General features: G+C 39.4%; 1 protein-coding gene across 9 annotated transcripts in view; it reads right to left on the bottom strand.

Annotated features, from left to right (window-relative positions):
• The window catches only part of TULP4 (TUB like protein 4), a 155,704-nt gene that overhangs the window by 43,251 nt on the left and 89,869 nt on the right, over positions 1 to 22,584 (bottom strand). For all 9 annotated transcript variants that reach the window (XM_082756607.1, XM_082756600.1, XM_082756608.1 and 6 more), the window contains 2 exons: positions 12,776 to 12,904; positions 12,299 to 12,460 (listed from right to left, as the gene is read on the bottom strand). In XM_082756607.1, the coding sequence (XP_082612733.1) occupies positions 12,299 to 12,460; positions 12,776 to 12,904 (291 nt within the window). The remainder of the gene's footprint in view (positions 1 to 12,298; positions 12,461 to 12,775; positions 12,905 to 22,584) is intronic.

The raw sequence follows: 22,584 nt of genomic DNA, 5'->3' as shown, positions 1-22,584 counted from the left end.
ATTTGGTGCACTGAAGGTCCAGCTCAGGAGGCCCTCTACTTCATAACACAACTAGAATTTACTAAAAATGATGTTATTTTAGCACAAAAAATATTTTGTTGTCATTTAATTTGGTTTAATGTCCATAAAATGACCTCATCAACAGTAAGAATGCTCAAGCTTTATGTTCATTTTAATAAACCACTACAGTAGGACTGGGGGAGATCCCACCATCTTGCCATAGCTGATCATACACAGCAGCTGAGAAAAGTCTATAAATCACAATAATTGAATTAAGTCAATGAAGCTGTATTGAGTTCTATCTGCAGAAAATCTAGCTGCTGCTCATTCCTACATCATAGCCTGTCCTCATTGCCAAAGAAGCTTTCTGGAACTACAGTCACTTTGACTTTTGTAGTTACTGAGGATAATCCAATCCCATATTTGATAACTTGTATTTGATACAAATTAACGTATTTGATAACTTGATATCAAGAGATAAAAGACAGAATTACTTCCAATCTAACGTTTGAGTTGTACAAACTGAATAGTCAATAGTGCTGCAGAAGGATATTGATAAAATAAGATGCTGCCATCATGATATTTAGTAATAACACTGAAGGTTTCAAATGTTGCTAGTCAAACAAAACTCCCAGAAAATCTGGTCAATACATTTTTGGAACACGTGCCTTCCTTTAGTATCAGGGCAATGACCGATTAAAGTTCACGCTGAAGTCAGGATAGCACTTTTTGAAAGAGAGAGTCCAGTACCATGACACTACATGGCCAGAAAAAGAACATCTGCTTTACTTAATGATGGATCAGGATTAAAAACAAGCAAACAAACAAACAAACAAAAAAAATAATTACTTTTTAAAAAGAATGTACATTCAACAACTGAGGGAAGCAAAACAACTTCACAGACTCAGCTAATTAAAACAACATTGAAAATGAATATATCCTAGTATTATTTGGTTATTTTAAAATCAAAATTTTTAGAGATACAGGACTTCCTTGTTGGTCTGTATCTGAGGGCACTAGTCAAGTGACTTGGTTTGGAAAGGAATGAGCAAAAGATGCTTTGCATTTCTCAACTCCTGACTCTTCTAGTTCTTCTTTCAATTTTCTCCATTTTCCTTTTAAGAGACAGTGACTTACCCTACACAGAATATTTCAAGCAACACCACAGCATTGACTAATGCAACAGTACTGCAACAGTTTTGTACTCGTTATCCATTCTGATACACTCTTATGGTCTCTGACTGCAGGTACTAATTCAAGTGGGATCCCACTAAGAATAAGAGACAGACAGGTCCCAATTACACTTACAAGTTTAATTTAGAAGCCAGTGCAAGTTGCATTGACAACTTGCATTTGCATGCACCGGTTGGATAGTGGGACTTGATGAATTTCAAAATAACCTGTCCCAGGACCCCTTTTTAATTTCCTCAGACTGTTAGAAGTTTCTTAGCAGTGAAATAGTAGTCCAGAGCACAAATCTCATCAGCATCTTGTGACTAAGGAAATTGTGGATGATCTCACAGTGCTACTGTTCTTATCAATATTACGTCTAAATTTGTCTTTTATGAACTTTTTCTACATATTTTTTTCCACAAACTCTAGTTGGAGGCCTCCAATTTCTCTCATGGTTCTTTACCTGCTCTGACTTACTGGTTTCAAGCATTCTCCACAGTTGCATTTCCAAACTGTGAAGGATTCCTCTTCTACCACACATTTTGCAAACCTTGCTTTTTCAGCATTTTGTTTTACTTTCTGCCTTTATGGTTCTTTTTCTTTTTGGCCGCACATCTGCTGAAACCTTGTTACCATTGTACCAGGTAGCACCAATGCTGCCACTAACTGTTTATCCTGTGTACCTCTGAATTTGCAGCCACCTTGCCAGATGTTTGGCTCGCTGCCATTCATCTTTCAACATTTAAGACTTGTCTTTACGCATTTCCTTTAGACTCCTGTACCCTCAGAAGGATAAAGTCAGCACTGAACTTCAGAAATTAGGTTCTGCAAAAATGCTAATAACGTCAACTGTGTGCGTTTGCAGTGCCAGAAGACGCTGAGCAGTTCAAGAAAGCTGAATTAGTTCTGTTTCCTTTAATTTAGCCATCTGGCCAAACATTCATATTCATGCTAGGAACAAGCTTTACAGTCATCACCACAATGCCATCGTACTAATAGTTAAATCCATTTTGCTGATTCAAGATTAACTGAATTATAAACTGATTAATATAAAAAATGATGGATCAAACTTCTATTTATGCAGATACGCTTAGTAGCATGGGAAATATGTGGAAAACGATTGCCTTTAAATGTTTTCATTCCCTTGTACTAGCCAAACAAAAAAGCCTGCCAGTCTTGCAAAGGTTGAGTTAAGACATTTTGCAGTCCGTTTAGTCGCAGTATTAGCGTTTTGCGTTCTTTGTGCTCTTCTTGTTTATTTCTTCTCCATCAGAAAGCATGAGACAATGCATTAGCAGCCTCGTAGGATACATAAAAAAGTAAAAACCTTGTGTTGTTTTTTTTCTTAGTGTGATATCTCTGCCTTTACTTCTTTTTACCTCACAATGCAGAAAGAGTGAGAACCAAACAGAGGGAGACAGCTGCTTTTCTGCTGAATACTTTTTATTTCCATTAAAAATTCAACTGCTGTAAAATGATTTCTTGAACTGACACTGAAAGAGACATCACCACAAATTCACACAAAAAACTTGGGGGGCAAAAAGCACTAGCTTTTTTTTCTGACTGCCTTTATGTCTAAAAAAAATGACAAGAGTTTTCTGTTTCCTTCAGAAATGAGGAATTGCCAGCCTGCTCGTGGACAATACACCATGAGATCATCCAGCTAACTGCACATATACAGAGCACTGAAATTCCCATTTGAGACTGTTAAAACTTTCAGAAACAGTGCTGGTTTAGTTACCTACTTTCAGGCTTGTTCTTTCTCTCCCTTACAAATTCCATAGGGTTTAGATAACTATTACAGAGCCCTCAAATGAGAAGACAAAGTAAATACACTGGAGATTCTGGTGACAAATCTGTTTAATACAGATTGAAACTCTAAAACCTGGGGATTCAAACCACACTGGCTTGATTTCTCTCTAAAATTGTCTAACATAGTTGAATGACTATAAATGAGATACAGCTTCACACTTCGTTTCAGAAGTCAGAAACACCAGTAGTTTCTCAAAAGCAGGATCTCAAATTATACAACTGCTCTGGACATGTGAGGATGGAAGCAATTGTGCAGGTGAAGATAATGTTATTTGAGGCAATCTGGCAAATTACAGAAATGATTATTATATGCCCCTGTAATTATACCCACACTGATTCTGACTCGAATATTTACTGGCACACGCACTTCTATATTCTTTCTTGACTCAAGACATTTTTTAGAAAGTATCCTATAACAGATTTTTCAGTAGAAAGAGCAAACCTTCTTTATAATGTTTACTAAATTTACAATATGCCTCAGTTTACTCTAGACAAGGAAAAGAGTTGCTGTTTTATTTTTTTTAACCTGTGTTAGGTTTCAAATTGCATTCAAAGTAGCATGCTAAATGAACTAAAACCAGCAGCTGGAACATCTTCTCCAGAACATCTTCTGTAGCTTTTAACATGGAGAGGACTCCAGGCCTGGACCCACACCAGAAGTATGTTGGAACGCTCTTCGAGCAATGTGGTTTTCTGTATTCTCACTAAACTCTGCCAGGAAAATGCACACATGCCTATGAAGAACGTATTCTTCGTATATATCAAATTATACATAGCAACAAAAAGAACTATTTGGTACTGGTAGGTGGGAAAATGTAATTAGTTTTACCAACAACCACTCAATCAGGCAAATGAGTCAACTGATACCCAGAGTGCTCACATACACTTGGCAGTCTCCTGTACTGTTCCCAAGCCAGGGTTTAGCTATTTCCTAAAAGATATGTTGTCTGCTGAAGTTAAAATCACCTTCCGAGTTTTAGAAGTCAGAATTTTTGCTGGGATTCTGTGTGTGTGGTGTTGCTTTTTTTTTTTTTTCTTTTCTCCTAATTGAACATATTACTTAGCAACAAGAATTGCACTCTGGACCAGTAAAAATGCAACACAAAGTATTTTAGAAACAATGTTCTTGCTGTTTTGACTTTCATAATACAGAATCAAGAAGCTCCAGGGTCAAGCTATATGCTAATGGAAGCAAGTGCCCCAAATTCTGCTTTCTCCTTCTAGGTCTTGGGTGTTGGCAGAGAAGGGTAACACAGCATGGGCAGGAAATATGTAGGATGGGTGAAGACAAGTATAAGGGAGTCAACATGGAGATACGTTGTGTAATAAACTGTTACCAAAATGATGCACTGCACAAGAATGAGTGTCCTCCCCAAAACAAGGAAAGGGAGGAAGGATTAACCCCTTTTCAGCTGAGGCAGCTGTTCACAATCCCTGGACATCAGAACGCCAACAAGAAACTGGCTCCTGGACAAAGGGCAAAGAGCACAAGTTGAATGCACCACGCAGAATAACACCCTGATGGGAAAGGGTCTGGGTAATAAAGAGATGCTGTTTCCGCTTTCCGTTGGTGCACTACCTCTTGTTGACAAATCTGCGGAAAGGCCATGTGGTATCGCTTACCAGAAATGCCACCTTTAGACTTCTGTTTACTACAGGAGTTGGCCTTGCTTTCCTGGACAAGACCTACTGCAGAAATCCACAAATGTCCTCTTCCATATTCAATCACTACAATCCTTTCTCCTCATGCACAATTGAGACTACACACAGGCATGAAAATCATACCCAAATTCAGGACCCATGTTGGCTCACTGTCTCGTTACTAACATCCCAAAAAAATCACAGATTAAGTCACATTGCTAACAAGGTTTAAATTAACCATGCCAATAGCTACATTTATTTTGAACCATAAAGATCAGAAAGCTCCGGGTGAACCAAATGGGTCCTAGGGCCAAAGCATTCCATTTCCAAAGCCATTTGACTGAAAATAACACAGACTGTTTCTGATAAATGCTCTAAATATTCACAGTTTAGAACAAAAAAGACTTCTACTTACATGCCCTTTCCTGACCAACTTAAAGTGTGACCAAACAAATTAAAGGAAAATAAAATTCTGACTTTATATATGACTTCTCAGATAGAAAGATAATTTCTGCAGCAGGTGTCATTTTTGCCTGAACTACCTGAAAACCAGCATAAGCATTTGCTGTTACTTTGCACAGGTATCCTGCAAGTCCTTGTTCTTACTGTTTGCCCCAGAGCTGAAGCATAATGCAATGCTGTTCAGAAACACAGTTTCAAGTGAGCGTTCCTTGTCCCAGACAACTGAAGACTTCAGGCTACATAAGCAAATCCTTCTATACAAGTACTAGCAAGGTGAGCAGAGAAGGAAACTATTTCTGTCTTCCCGACACTTCCCACAGAAAGGCTGGCAGTGTCTCTATTTGCACTCATCTTTATTTTGCTGATTCAAATACTGATGGTCCAAAAATATGAAACAGTACTGGGTATAAAAATGCTAAGTGGACACAATAACTGAACGGCACAATGAGTCTTCAGTTCTTTTTCCATCTCAAGTTTGTCATTTCCATTAACATCCTTTCTTTCTGACATCCCTTCTTTCTGACAGAGCTTAATAAACCCTAGATTCTGGTCATCTAAAATAAGAATATTGTGACCTATCCAAGTGTCATGCTGGATCAAGGTAAAGAGTTAGGAGATAGAGTGTTGAAGGTGATCTGCACATCCTTGTACATTGTGCATCCAAGAGGATGCAGAAATCCATTTGCTTTTTGCAGAAACAAACATTAAATCCCTTTACCCTATCTACAGGAGACTGCAACGAGGAGCGAAAACATTAAAACATTCGTATTCTTCTTTTCAGACAGAGTCATTAAGGGAAAAAAATCTTTGCAAGACTCATCTGATACAATGTTGACATGAAACATTGCAGCAGCAATGCGAAAACATGAGCCAGGATGCCGTCAGCACGTAAACAGCCCCATCTTACAGCCCTCGTGACGAGAACAAATAGCTCCATCTCGCCAGCTCTCTCAGTGCCTTGCCACTACAGACAGGATGAGGAGCATCGAGGGAAAGATTAGGCAAGGCACAGATGAAGCTAGTGGGAAGAACAAAACACATTGAAGCATCACCTTGTTGCTCTGCTCCTTCAACTATCTGCTCAATAATTGTGCATTATTGGCCAGGGTTTCTGGCAGAAAAAAAACCTTGTCTGGAATAAACCCACAGAGAGATGCGATGGCTCCTGAAGCCGCAAATGAACCCTAGAAGCTCCAGAGAGAGCATATTTACTCTTCGTCCTCCCCAAAACGCAAGGCAAAGCCTATAAAGTCCTCGGCTGAGTACTAAAATCTGCAGTAAAGCTGCTCATCGCTGGTGAGAAAAGGAGAGCAAAACTGAAAAGAGACACAGAGCACCGAGCTATTTAACTCTTTCCAGTCCTTCATTCTGAAAGCCGCATTCTCAGCAGAATGATGCACAAACAGCTACTTGAGACAGAAAAGTGAGAAAAGACAACGCTAATGAAACTATATATAGACACCAGAAAAGCAATCTATTATTTCAGAAATAGCTGCATAATGAAGCTTTAAAACAATATAATAAAAAGAGATGGGAGAAAGAAAGGCTAAATAGCACTTAAAATTCACATTACTTTTTTCACATAAAAACTGTCTGTCACTATTACATGGCATCATAAAAATCAAGTCACCAAGCAAAGAACAAAACCAGCGTTACTGGCTTGCAGCATGTATAAATATATAAATCAAGAATCATAGAACCACAGAATGGTTTGGGCTGGAAGAGACCTTAAAGACCATCCAGTTCCAACCCCGACATGGGCAGGGACGCCACCCACTAGTCCAGGTTGCTCGAAGCCCCATGAACCTGGCCTTAAAGAACACTAAAGTCTATGCAAAAAAACATTTAAACATTCTAACTGTAAAAAAAAAAAGACTATAAAAGGGTACAATTAATTAATTTTAATATTAAGTCTGCCATGAAGGCCTGAAATGCTTCTAAAAATAGTCCAAAATATCAAGACAGTTAAGTTGTGTTGGGTTTTGTTTATCTATGTGTTTTTATAACAGATTTATCTTAAAAGAAGTCTCTTCTCTCTGTCCTTTTATTGCATTTTAACAGTACTTCTCAATTATGGAGCATGCAATGTTTAGATCTTTGTATGATTTAACCATTGCCTTAAGTCCTTGTGGCTTGAACAAACCACCTAGTTAATTCATGACACTTCTTCAATGCTATATAAAGCCTCTAGCCATTTTTTCCCAATAATTTGTGTAACTCACCCATAAATGAAAATAAATCTTTCAATTTTTCCTCAACAATTGTAGCTTACCCTACAATTTTGAGCAGCTCTAATCATTGTAAATACATATATAGGGTCACTTGATAGTCACTGCACTCAAAATTAATGAGGGAAAAGATGTATTTCTACACGTTAAGAAATAAAAATAGAGGCATTTTATAGGCTCCTTTATCTGAACCTACAAAGATTCTTGGTAGGAACAAGAAACATTCTAATAAAGGCCAAAATCATTGCTTATACTTTCAAATTTTACCATTTATTTTCATTTTGCCCTTCGAAACCTTCCACTACTCATAATGATTAAGGTGAGTATGTCCCTTTCCTATACCGCCCCAGTTGCCTGTTTGCCTCTTTCATCATTCTGTCAACTCATTAGAAGGCTGTCTTCAAGATCTTGTTTCCACACAGGTAGATGTCTGAGCATAGTTATACTCGATCAGTGTGACTCCTGCAATAGCAGTGACTGCCTGAATGAGATTTGAGCTACAGCATCTGATTAAAATCAAAATGGTAGGGGGAATGGAAGCACACGCTCCTCATTCCAGAGCATCAAGCAAAAGAAAGCACAGGTGGGAGGATGGCATCTTGGCACAAATGGATGCAACATTTTCAAACACTTAAAAATTCCTTATTTTTAAGCCATGTTCTGGAAGCTAGGTACGGCTACTATTCCTACTTCTAGTGTAGGACTTGTTTTGAATAACTATTTCCCTGAAAAGGCTGTAGCACTGCAAGTCATGGACCATGGATAAAAATGGGGGGATCCAAAAGCAGACGGTACTCAAATGGCCATGGTTTGATTAGTTATTCCTCCCAGGACTAAAACCACACCAAAACCATGGAACCAGACAGGCAAACTCATTGAAAGCCTGGTGCTACTGTAGCCATTTGACAGTGCTCCTTGTTAATTTTCTTGTACCTCCAGGCCTGAGATTTGCTAATGCTGTGATGACTTGGGGAAAATACTGACATGACTAAATGTCACATTATCAGCTTATGACTATGAAAACTGATGCCTCATGAAGGTCAGCAGCAATCTACATTCACCTTGCTGAGGCTGCCTCAGCCCAGCCCCTATGAGGCCAGACGGACCAGGCAAAGGCGAGTTCAGTTGTCAAGGTGGGAATCACCTTGGGGAAACAGATCTGCCTCAGCTGGGGGGAGTCCTTCTGGACTGCACTGCTGGTTCCCCTCCTTAACGTGAGGTCCTCTCTGGGTGCAGGGCTCTGCCCTGAAGCACAGGGTGCTCACGGCAGAAGGAAAGCGCTGAAACCTGCCTCAGCTCCGTGCCTGTCAGGAAAAATGCTGAAGTTTCTGTGGTTGCCATGGGAGTAGGGCCGGCGAGCGCCGGGAGCAGGAGTGACTAACAGCATAGAAACTGCCTTCCTGCACAGCTACTGCGAGCCATGGAAGATTAAAACAAAAAACACAGACCTCCTGCACCCTGCATTTTCAGACAAAACAATTTTATCTGCAATTGGTCTCATAGTTTTTCTTCCAATTTCTCAGAAGACCTTACAGTGTGCACAGTATCTTTTCCTAATGCTGTGCCTGTTTTCTCTTCCACTGAGATCAATATTCTGCATGATTAGACTCAGAACAGGTTCAAACCAGGGGCCTTTATTCATACATCCTTAGTATTAATGTACTTTGTACTGCAGTGGGACCATATACAACAGTTAACATCGTGCCAGGCAGGATGCAAATCACATTGGTAAACTGCTTGTACGTTTATTTTCAAAGCAAACAGAAGAAAGTTCACATGTATTCATTGTCTGACATATCTTGGTCAAAGAGAATCCTGGTAAGTCTCTGAATTTCCACTCTATATCACCCTGAGGAAGCAGGCTCTGTAGCCTCCGGTAGCCCTTGGAAAATCAATTCCAAAAAAAAAAAAAGAGAGAAAGGAAGGTCACAATCCAGAGTGATCCCATCCATCCAAGTGTAACACAAGTGTCATTCTGCTCAAGATATGAAGGACCCAGTCCTGTGAAGTTTTCATATTGCGTGTATTTGCTTCCTGCTGGTACAATGGGGCTGTGTGCCTTGGCCATAAGTGTGCTCTGGATATAGAGTATACAGGAACAGGAAACTGCTAAAGCCCTCCACTCTGGCAGGACTGCAGAAATACAAAGAAAATAAAAATAATAAATTCTAGTCCTCTTCAATTAACATGCAGAATTGCAATTAAAAGGTCTCTGTTTAGAACTAGCTACAGAATCCCACAACTCAGTGTCCAGACTCAAGACCTAGGTGTGAACTACAGCAAAAATCTGCCAGTGACCTTCACAAGATCATCTGTTGACACAGGATGCCGAGAAAGAAAGTGTTGCAGTCAACCAGATTGTACCAGGTCTCCCCTGACTCATAGTAAGTTTGTACCCAACACACAAAGAGAAAGGACTTTGGGACTCAGAAGGACTTTGGGAAGCATTAAGTATGGAGTTTCAACCACAGGTGGCATCAGCCACTACCCTGGAGGCCTCACACACATGCCTGTATCAGAGCACAGCAAGGACAAAATACACTCCACTATCATCACATACGCACTTAAAAGTTTGACTCTCTATTTGCCATATTTGACATAAAAGTATTGCTAACTCACCTTTATGTCAAAACAAGAAGATGGTTAGCAATACTATAGCTCCAACCATTCTTCTCCTCCACCAGAAAGATAGTTGTAGGAAATTCTCTTCTTGCAGAACTGCCAGAGAGCAGCTAGAGCAGTCAGTGATAGACTACTGGTGTCAGACAGATGGGAGAAAAGACAGAAAATGAGACTGGAAGCAAAGAGGAGAATGCACACTGCAGATGACTGAGGGGGAAAGTTGAGAGAACTAAAGAATGAGGTGAAAGAACAGTCTATATTGAGTGCATTTTTATGAAGACAATTAAAAAAATAATACTGAACAGTACATTTCCCTTGGAAATTTAGCTTTCCAAGTTAATTGTGTTAGAGGTTAAGGTGCTATGCAATGTAGTTTTTCAGAATTACTTTCAGTAGTAATTTTCATGGTGCCAGAGGGGTGACAAAAATAATATGACGAAAATATAAACTTAAATTTTCACATTTACCTTTCACTCACTGTACAGAGCAATCAATTACATTAGGCAACAGGGAAGATGCTGAAGCTACACTAGACTATAACATTCTTAATCTCATTTGCACAGACAAATCGGGAGAGAAATTAGATAAGGAGATAAGTTAGTAAGTGCATCCATTTCTGTATGAGCTTATTTGTGTGTAATAAATGCAAAGTCTTTTTCCCCGAAATTTCAATTTTCAGTATGAACAGAGCATAGTCTCTCCTAAGAACCTCAGTGAATTTTATTTCTTGGTGTCTCTGGAGACAAATACATCTAAATACATATTAGAAGATCTCTTCACCAACTCTGGAGAACAGCACAAGGATTCATCATCAGTTAACATGCAAACCCCATAGTTTGGAGAACTGTAGAGATTAACACCAAACCTGTGGCTGGTTTTGGTTTCTATTACAGTGAGTTTGTCAACAACACAATCTCCTAAATCAAGCAAGTGATTTTCACACAGCTGGAATTGGCCATTATGTTCACATGTGCTTATCTGGACGCTGAACAAGTGTTTGTTTTATGGAATAAGCACTTATGGAGCATCCAGTTTAGAAAGTACAAACATATTGGCTAATTTGAATTAAAAGGCAGTCAGTCACCCCAAATTAAGCGCTCAAGTGATGATATTTCCAAATACAGCAGTGAACTACAACCGAGAATCATACAAATGGGGTAGCCTCATATTTAAAACATAGGACTGAGAGCTATTAGATGTTGGTTTCTCTCCTACTTCTGCTGCTTGTCTTTTCCTCTTGATCTTGAGTAAATTATTTATTGCCAAGACTCAAATCTCCCCAGATTCAAAAAGAGGCAGTTAGGCACCCTGGCTTTAAAGAGCAGTGTTGTAATAATTAATTCATTATTCTTTGCAGAGCACTCTGAAATTATTAGATGCAGCCGCAGAAATGTGTATTATTATTGCTACTGTACTCCACTAGCAATTCTCAAAATAACCCTGCACATATCATGTATGGATTTGTAGTATTCTGAATTAAAGTCAGTGTACCTTGAGTCCTGAACTAGTATGTTGACTTGAAGGTGTAAAATGAAGAAAGGAAAATAATCCAGTCTTGATCATAATGCAAATTCTCTTTGCACTATTCTACTCCCATCATTTCTTTCAGTACTATATTTTCCACACATTAACCATAACGATAGCAAGTATGTGGAAGGGCAGACCATTCCACAAAGGTCAACAGCTGAATGGCAAAGGACCATTGCAAATTCTGCAAATGAAACCAACAGGCTAGCTCAAGCCCCACTATAAATGGTGAAGTGACCAACATGATATGCTTTATTAGAAAAGCAGTAAAGAAGGTTTTTTAAACTGTCTTTTTCAAAGCTCAGCAAGTTTTGGGCTCAACGGTTAAAAAATGGCCTTTTTAAAAATGATGTGTTTTGCATAAGGCTGACAGGTCCCTCTGACACAATCACTTTGATCCCTTTGCTCATGAGAAGGCACCCCTGTATGTCAGTTGAACTGTTTTTGCTGCAAGTGCAAACTGGGCAGCTCTATACTGAAGCAGCTGCTCAGATGTTTACTAGTCTATGCTGTATCTCTGCTCAAATGCGTATTATCGCAAGAGCTGCATCAATGAATTAGGGATACAATTATAGATTCCCATCTCAAACAACTGACTTTGAATAAGACTCCATGTGATCCAGGGTGAAAACTGATGATAGGCAACTTGGTACATTAGTATATTTGACTAATGAGAGCAACAGGATGGATTTAATTTTCCACTATGTGTGGGAGCACCAGTTTTGACAGAAACAGTTCTTAAAAAGTGGGCATTTTATTTAATGACTTCTTCAGAGGTGTATTCTACAGCATACCACTGCGATATTATTAACAGCCTCTAAAAGTTCCATTACCTGTTGGTCGTCTGGAGTCCATATGCCACATGTGATCTGACTTTCCAAGTTTATTTCTGAAGACCAGTGTCTTTGTCCACTGACTGAACCGACCAGCACAAATCCATCTCTGTAGGAGATAAGGGCTTGAGTCCCATCATGGCTCCATGTAAAGTCGCTTACCTTAATATATCAAAGATAAGAAAATAGATGTATTAGCCATGGAGTAATTTTTCATTGTTTTGATAAAAGGTGGCACTGCACAGAGATAGGCAGGACAACTCTTTAGCCCAGTAGCAGTTCTGATTTCATGGCTATCAGACAAAGCAACTGTCCTTGCAAAGTGTCTTTGACACTTCTTGCATACTCCTTTCAATAAATAAATGTTTCGTTTTCTCCTGCACATTTCAAACGGTATAAAGTACTACTCATTGTCCTCTTCATTTTGTCTCTCAGGACTTGATCACTTTGGACTGAAGAGAAAACACGCATACCAACCTGTGCCCCACGATCATTCACAAGCTCCACAGACCATCTGCCTTCGTACTGTATCCAAACGAATATTCCTCCGTCTGCATCACAGGTTGCTAATTTCTGAAATGGTTCGTTCCATCTAACCAGCACAACCTTAAAAGATTACAAACAAAAACAGCATTACCAAAACTGTGTAGAGTGCTAACAGCTATTTTACAAGAAGCAGTTAAACAATACTGCAAAATAAACAACATTGCATTTAAATTCCGAAGAAGATGTACAAAACAGTAATTTTCAGCACAGCAGTAGGCGTCTCTCAAGAACAGCTGGAATCATTTTGTCATGACTGTCAGCGAACACAGGCTCTCTCCCCAATCAGGCCTTTTTGGAAGACATCACATGCTTTTAAGAAAAACACACACTATGCTGGAATGTAGCATTTCATTACAGAAACGGCAAACCGAAGGCCCCGTACCCAAACCACGTTCAAATTTTCCTCATCATGATTTCCCTCATTACAATCTCCATGTCTCAACTCTGCAAATGAAGTTACGTGCTCTGACAGAAGATCAAATTTGAATATTCGTGTCACCAGTGACATGAAAAAATTTTCTAGAGTCCCTGCTTGTTAAAATACAGAAATTTCATAGAGAAATTGCTTCGCTTCTCAGTGCAGAAGGAATACAAAGCAGTTTTAGGCTCTCTACTCTGTGCATTAGAACTATCTGAGCTTTTCTGGAGAACCTAATCAAGTCCAAACCTGCCAAATTGCTCTCTCATTTATAATTAATATCAATTTAACAAATACAGTATCTCTCACGGCCTCAGTACAGAACTGAAAAAAACACATCATCCTAGTGCCTGAAGCAGAAATTAGTTGTAAAACCATTTACCTTCTGTTAATGACTTTTTCTTAGAGCCTTTTTTCCAAATTAGTTCTATTTCAAAAACATTCTGATATGGCTGGGATGCTCACATTCATATACAATGAGCTTCTCTGCCAGTTACGTTACAGAGATGTAGCATATACAAACAGAGAAAACAAATACGAAATTCTCAATCAGTAGAGTGTTATTTCAACTACTTAATGGGCACCCAGATCTAATGATGCTTTTTCATAAATCTAAATAGATAATTAATCACTTAAAAGAGACAGAAAGAGAAGACTTTCCTGAAATATATTCTGATGCTTACTGGGAAGCAATGATGCTCCGAAATGTTCCAGTCCTAAAATGAACTCCGCGTACACAGATCCACCAGACTTCACAATGAAAACAGCAGTTTTCAGAATTAGGATATAAATATGCCTGCCTGAAACCAAAACTTGACAACTGAAAAAAAAAGATGTTCTTAGATTTATTTAAGGAGCGCTACACTTATTTGCTGAGTGCTATGGGTCACAACCGCAAAACATGCAAATCTGTGCAGCCCTCCGGTCCTGAAGGATCAACCCTTGCACGATTAAAAGGCTAGAAGAAAACTGTTTCTTCATGCATACATAAAGATTATAGGAAGAAGTGGATGTGACAAACTACACCCTCTGTTGCTATGCAGCTAGGAAGAATCCCATTTGAGATGCTGCAGAAAAATGCTTTGCTTTACTTGAACTAAGTAGAACCCAATGCCAACGTGCTAGTCCTGCCTCTGGTTGGGTGAATTATGTTGTAACACTATATGGATTATATCATACTTGCTTTTTTTTTCTTTCTTTTTTTAAAAAAAAAAATTTTGTTCATTTTTGGAAGAGCAGTAAATAAAATATTCCAGCATAGTAATATAAGCATCTGTATTTTGGTTGAGGATTCACTCTAGCTCTTCTGTCTAAACAAGAACAGCACGAATTTTTCAATTTTTCTTTTCTGTTTCTCGTAACTTATATGCACACAGCCATCATTTCATCCATCCTGAGACAAAACATGAGAACTACATAATTGCACTTGCCACTATTGCCTAACGGCATTAGCAAAGTGAAGAAAACCCCATACGTGACATCAGGATAACTCTGAAAAACCTGGCTTTTGAAGGTTGGCAGTAGCCAAGGCTAACAATGACTCTACATAGAATTGAAGGCCGTTAATACCACTGAAAATCAGACCTTTAATGATTAGACGGTCTCCACACTGGACATTTCATAGATCAAACAAAATAAATTGCTAGAGGATTTAGGAACAAAAGATAAAACTAGTTCAAATAACATTATGCTTTTTGATGAACACCATCAAAGGTACCGCTATCTGCCTCAAAATTGCCCTGTTTTATCTAACAAAGATTTGAGACAAGCATATGATTTTACAGATTAGACAAACCAGCTGACTTAATGGTATGAATTATGGGCAAAGTGACAGGAATTACCTTGATGTGATTTTCATCTTTTCTATTTCAAATAGGAATCTTCTCAAAGCTAGAAGGTAAGTTTTGAATCAAATGCTGTTCTACCTGTATTTTCCCTCAATTTGATAAAACATCCAAGGACACGTTTGAACGTAAATAATATTACCAAAGCTCTGCCCCCTCCTTCCCAATTAGTAACTTCCAAAACCTGTGTCTGGTGAGCTACAAAGGTCAAAACACCAATAAGCCCCTGGCTTTAAGAGTAATAATCTTAGCACTTTATAATTACAAATGAAAATGAGGCATTGATTTTATATGCCTTCTGAAAATATGCTCATAAGGAAGTCATTTTGCAATTTGAAAATTCAACTTCTTAAAACGCAGAGCAAATGCTACCATTTTATGAGGTCATTTTAAAGCTGTTTTCATCATTTACATTTAACACCTGACTCCAGGTGCAGACTCTACAGCTGCTTTGGGTATTTCCAATTTCATTTGAGGCACTCAACATACTGAAGCAGAGACTAAGAAAGGAAGAAGGTCTGCCCTAAGTATTACGACAACTTTTGGCTTTTATGTTGGTTAGAAAATAAAACGTATGAAAACATGCTCCATTGCCAGAGCACGTAAACGTATAAGCTTGAACTAGCCCTCCAGAAAGAAGAATTTACTGCTAGCCCATAACGCAAAGATATCGTTACTTCCACTAACAGCTTCAAGTCACAGGGGTCCCATCTTCACTTCTGCTACCTTTATGGTTCTCTGCTTCCCATTCAGCATCTTCCCACAGGTACTCAAGGAATAAACTGTTTTTATCTTGTAATGAAAGAAAAGAAATGTTGGCATGCCAAAGAAAGTTGTCTGTGGGCCATGTGGTCTGCACTGCCCTTGCATACTGGCTATTTATGTATTTATTTATTTTTAATTACCTATAAAATTACCAATTGTGCTTTTTCTACTCTACAAAAATTTTGTATTACAGACATTAATCAGCTTCTAAATTGGTATCTCATGCAGAAGACGATCTCCCATAAATAAAATACCAAATAACTCCAAGCCCGATACACTCATTTAAGTACAGTGTAAAGGCCAATGTATCATACCAAATAGGATTCTTGCCATGAAGTTCAAGGAGCTTTTGAATCAAGGTCTTGCGTTTTCTTTGAGCTCCTTTTTAGACAGTGCTTAGTAGTGTAAAATTTATTGAAAAGTGGAACATTTAGCATCATTTATAGCTCTGTTTTAATTGTCAGCTTGAATTTCAGGAATTAAACTTAGTTAATGTTAAAGATGCTAGAAAATCTCCCAAAGAACTGACTGCATATTCTAAAGAAGAATGAAGGCAGATGTTTAAGTATGTGCATCAACCTCAGACATAAATTTGGTTGACCAGTTACAATTCACCTTTTATCTTTTGCTGCTTTTGATTCTCTAAAGGTACATGGCTATTTACCAAAGAAAGGTATATACTACAAAGAAACTACCATTATTCCAAAGCACGTAGACAATTTGTAAGAAAGCAGGTGTAATTCACTAGGTGAAACAGCAGACACACACAATTTTACAAACTGTTCCAGTTTCTGCTTTAAATATTTTTTTTTTTTCCTAGAGGAGTCCAAGCTTGTTAATGGCAAACAAAACCCCAGCAGAGACCAAAGAAGCCAAGATACAAATACGCTGGGCTATCACATTCCCCTCATGCTGACGGGGGGCGTGGATTCCCATTTTGAGAGCGCTTCCCTGATAAAGCCACTCTGAAGGTATTTGTTCCTTTTCTCCCATTGAATCCCACCAGGCTAATGCTCAGAACCGCATCCTTAACATCTTTTATTCACACATGCATACAAGAAAAAAGGAAGCTCGGCTACAACTATCCTTTCATCTCCATCCCTTCTGGTAATATTGAGATATTTGCAGTCTGATGGACATTAATTCTCCTCCGTCACTCAGCTTGGCACCACTTTCCACCGTGTATGGGACTAATTGCCAAGCTCTGCTAGTGTCCACCAACTCAGCAGTGAAACCATTCATCTCCAAAAACACCCTTCTGAATGAACACGCCTTAAGAAGAGATCACGGAAAGGTGGCAGCACAACTTCTTACCAATGGATATTCCTTTTTGCTGCTGCTGTTTCAGACAAAGTTATCTAATGTCACATAAAATACAAGCCATTAAAATTATTCTAATAAAGAAGACTCCTCTAGTAGAAATCTTCGAAGGAAATAGCTAAATATAAAGCTGTACCTTGAAGTTTAGAGCATTTACAATGTGAAAAGAATGTGAGCTTTAGGTTGGGAAATGAAAAACTTGAATAAATGTGAAAGGTTTAATCTTGGAAAATTTTAGATATAGTATTTTCCTGTTCTGAAATTTCTCTGTGCAAACTGTTTCCTGCACTTTTTATACATGTATAGCAAATGTTAAAGGATTATTATGACTTTTTTTATAAAGGTATGGAACTTGGAAAAATCACCAAAAACTACAAACTTTTTGGTCCATGACTTCAAATAACAAAATGAAGTCTGATCAGTCACTGGCCTGGAAGATCATCAAGTTTCTTAGAAAGACACTGTCAGAGAAAGATCATCATCTAGCTAGTAATGATAGTATTTATTAAAGTGTTAGACCAAAACTTTTGAGTAATCTCAATTTTGAGGTGGCAAACATATCATTTGTAGTTAATGTGTCTTTTTCCCAATAGAAGCCAGGTTTGGTGATTTAAATTAATTACATAATATCATAATTACATAATACATAAAATATGTGCCATATTTTATAGCACAATACTAGAGTTTGCTAAAATTTATGGTATTCTGAAAGCTTTTCTTATTCCTAATTTCACTGGAGTTTTTTGGAGGAGGTAGCTGAAAATATTACAGCAATCAATATTCCAAGAGCAGAAGCCCTTAATCTAGAATGCCATATAATATTCATTACTGAAATCTTACCTCTGCAGTTCTTAAAATATGCCATCTATAATTGCTACAGAGGCAAGGGACAAACATCTAGAGAAAATAAATGAATAAATAGCTAAAGCAATTATCAAATTTAGGAAGATGTTATTACAGAAAAAAATAGAGGCACTGTAGTGAGTAATTTTTTTCCACCTCAGATCCTCCATCCATTTTACTGGAGAGCAGGCATATGCTAACAATACAAGTCTTCTTCAGCACTGCTCTTCCCTTAGCAACATAAGCTATGGAGATCTGCTGGTACATGGACTGCTGCAGCAGTAAAGAGTGGATAATGCTTGATGGGAAGTACTCGATCCCAACGTGATTTGCCACACGAGGAGAGCTCAGCTCCTTTATCCGGTGCTAGCATTTCTGAAACTGGCAGTGAACTAAGCATCTTTGCAGGGTGCACAGGATTTGATGCACTGTAATTTCACTGAGCACATCGAATATTACACAACCTGTGCAATTGCTGGCCTTTTTTCCCCCTTTAAGTCACACTGCTTTTCTAGTGCTATTGAGAGTGCTGGTATGAGTCCACCTTCCATGCAGTGAAGGCAAAAGACCTGACTGTTCCTAAGATAGGAACAAAAAAACTGCTGAAGGAGATTATACTTCATAATGCCTACGAGTACAGGGCTCAGTCTATCTGAAGGCTGCCTCCAGTCCTGTACTTGTAAGGAAGCAGCCACATTTTTAAAGGAACATACAAGGAACAAAGCATTGGGAAAGAGGACTGGAAAATCTATCTAGAACCACCCGAGCATCAAGATTTGCTGTACTGACTGATCACAGTATGCGATCCCCTAAAAAGTAGATTGATCTTCACTCATATTTGCAAACAGGCAGAAATGCATGTTACAGAGCACTGGCCCACACTGGTTTATTAGTGACAACCAAGATGAAGAGCTGGGTAGGTATACAGCAAAGGCAAAGGACGAGTGTGCAGGGGGGAACAAAAATGAAACACAAAAGCAAAGGGGTCAGAGGAACTAATAACCACCTCTATTGGCTAACAGAGTTCAGTGTGGCTTTATACATTATATACAGAGACACATACAGTGTATTAGGTATTTTACTTACATATAATATGACTGTGTGCATGAATGCATACCCGTATTAAATCCTTGAGGAAACTCCATCGATCTTGCACATTTTTTGACTTGTTAGCTAATCAGAGTGATTTTTTATAATTAGAATGCAATTTAGAAGTGACAACAGGTGCCCAAAATAAGCAACAGCAGTTCACAAGCTGTTCCTTCTCTCTGTAGGTTTCCTATAAGCAATGCTGGGTTCTGAACAGATTCTCAAGGACACCTCGACTCCAGAGCCCCGTTTCTGACTCCCAGCCCAAGAGTGCAAACAAAACTGGCTCATGGAAAGGTTTTGCTTCCCAAAAGAACCTGGGAAGTGACTCACTTCCCCACCCAAGGAAGTCAGCAGAGAGACCTGGAGCACAGCAGCCTAGCTGCAGGCTCTGCCACTGCTTGCTTTAGCTGGGACAAGCTGTCAGCTCAGCCCCGCAGGTTTCTCACTACTGGAAGAGGCGATAAAAGGCAATCGCTGTAAAAATCACAGCTCCTGTCTTGCAGCAAGACCCATCCGTGCAGATTTCATATGAGTTATCTATGCATGCTCTGTGACAACCAGTGCTTTCCAGGGGAAAACCTGAGTTTTCAGGTGTTCTAAAAGATGAAAGAATTTTTGTGGTTCTGGGCAGTCAGCAACTGAATGATGATTCTCTGTTAATTTTCAGGAAAATTGGTTCTGCATATGCTTATTGCAATGAAATGCAAAGTTCAACTACTTTTTAAATATCAGTATTCTTAAAATAAAAGCTATTCAAGTTTCTCCCTCCTAATTCCCCATGCTGTAAATAAGTTGCTTGCAATTTTTCTTCCTTTCATCTTCACTTAGGATCTTTACTTCTTGCCATGGTAATAATGTCCTGATAATTCTCTCCATTCCAATTACTTCAATTGTGCAGATGTAGAGCATTATGTGGGTATTCTTCCTACTAATAGTACCAGACAAAATATCAGCAGATACAGTAGACAGACAGACAGACTACCTCTCTTGGGGTGGCACACCCAAGTTCCTATCCTACTTTTCTTACATTGCCTTCCCTAATGATACCCTCAATGCCTCTCACACACACGCAGAGCTTTGACTTTTTGTTTCCAGAGACATTACACCCAGGTAGAAGCACTTTGCTTTACAGATGTGGCTGTCAGTTTCCAAGGTACAATACGCATAAAGGAATTATTATTAAGAAGAAAACTACTACTATTAATAACAAACACTGTGCTGCAGCTGAAGAACTGCAAATTTAGAACAGTCAGCGTCTAAATTTCTTGCTTTCTTTCCCCATCTTTCATCATTTTTACTAAGCACATCAAAGTGAAGTCACTGCTCCCATTGAAGAGCACAGAAAAAGCTTTCCGAGAGCTGGCATTAATGAAGGCGATTGAGGAACATTCAGACAGATTGCTTCATTAAGAAAAATAAATGGGGTTTTCTTCCTGTAGTTTGGAAAGTAGCTGTGCCATGGATAATTTTGCATATTTGGGGGTTAAATTTGTCAGGGAGGAGAAGAGATGGGAGCAGGACTGTATCAAAAGTCAAAGACTGAACAAGAAAAAAAAAAATTAAGATCATACATCATCTTCTTCATGCCTTGGAGCATGTACTGCTTGAAGGCATCTGTGGGACATGTCTGATGCGGAAGAACTCAGCCCACCAAGACACGCAGTGAGAAAAACATCACTAATCCTTTCCTTGGCTTCAAAAGAGTTTTCCTGAGCTCGAGCTCTCCAGAAGCAGTTATACTGACTTCTGTAGCTTCCTGCAAAAAGCAGTGACAGCTGGAGCAATTCGTGCTGACCCAGGCTTAGATCCTGATTTCTCACTGTGGAGCACAGGGAATGCCTGGGAAGGGGCTGAGTGAAACTGCCAGCTCACAGCAGCGCCTGCATGACAACTGCAGTCAAAAGGATGGTGAAGATGTTATCCAAGACGGATGTTTCCTTACCAGAAAACACCATCCAAATTCGCAGAATCACAGACTGGTTTGGGCTGGAAGGGACCTTAGAGGCCATCCAGTTCCACCCCCCTGCCATGGGCAGGGACACCTCTCACAAGACCAAGTTGCCCAGGGCCCCATCCAGCCTGGCCTTGAACACCTCCAGGGATGGGGCAGCCACAGCTTCTCTAGGCAGCCTATGCCAGGGCCTCACCACTCTCATACTGAAAAATTGCTAATAGTCAATCTAAATTGCTTTCAGTTTACATCTGTTGCCCCTTTTCTGTGTCTACAGGCCCTGTTAAAGTCCTTCTCCATCTTCAGAGAAAGAAATTCTCTGTCTCCTCTAGTCTAAATAATAAGAAAATTAACTTTCTTCCTGGAAAGACTGAAGTAGCCTCCAGATATTTCAGGGGTGGCCTTCAATAACCCTTACCTCTGCCACTGGCATTTGGAAAAACTGCTGTCACCATCTATGTGCACTGACAGCACTGCAGCTGCCCACAGCCCGCGGGCACGCCTGCTGCAGTGGGCAGCAGCTTCCACTCCACATCCTGCATTAAGGGTCTGATGCTTCATCACAGGATTCCAGTTTTTACTTGAAAAAAGTATATTATTCTGCCAGCAACTGTCAGCTTGCTTTCTCTGCTCTTCTAAAAGGAGCTTCAATTGCTATAAATTCTATTTAGACAAATAAAGCAAGATCCGTGTGAGAGATTGTATAAAAGGTACTAGCTTCAGTGTTTTAAAAATACAGAGAAATCCTCACAAGGTCCAAATAGCTAACTCTTCCTTCCCTTCCCTTTAACTGGAAACCTAATTTCGTGGTATAATATTATCAATAAGATAAGTGTGGCACATGTGCCAGCTGGGGACCTAACCAAAGTGCAGTCAGAGGGGAGGCTGGACCAGCTATAAGGTGCTGACCCTGCCAGACCTGAACAATCCAGGTCCAACTCTGCACCTTCTGACCACAGACTTCTCTCTGGCTTCATGTGAAAACCTACTCCAAAGCAAGTACTTTTCACTAATTCAAACTAATTACTAATTCAAACACCTGAGGTGTTTGAAACACCTCAGGCTTAAGAAACGATGTGCCATCTTGTTGGACATCCTTGCTCTCTCTTTCTCCCCTTTCCTGTTTTGTGTTGTTCAGTCTGGAGAAGAGGCAGCTGAGGAAAGACTTCATCACCCTACAACTACCTGAAAGGAGGTTGCAAAGAGTTGGGTGTCAGTCTCTTTTCTCAGGTTACATGGACAGGACACAAGGAAGCAGCCTCAAGTTCGGTCAGGGGAGCTTTAGATTTGGATTTCAGGAAAAATTTCTTCCTGTAGAGGGTGGTAAGGCACTGGAACGGGCTGCCCAGAGAAGTGGTGGAGTCCCCATCCCTGGAGGTATGTGAGAGAGGTGTGGATGTGGTGCCAAGGGACGTGGTTTAGTGATGGGACTTGATGAGTCAGGCTGATGGTTGGACTCAATGATCTTGAAGGTCTTTTCCGATCAAGACGCTTCTGTGATTCACCC

Source organism: Aythya marila, assembly GCF_965140915.1.
Source record: "Aythya marila genome assembly, chromosome: 3".
Classification (NCBI taxonomy): domain Eukaryota; kingdom Metazoa; phylum Chordata; class Aves; order Anseriformes; family Anatidae; genus Aythya; species Aythya marila.
Note: the sequence above shows the minus strand (reverse complement) of the source record. Positions and strands in the feature narration are given on the sequence as shown.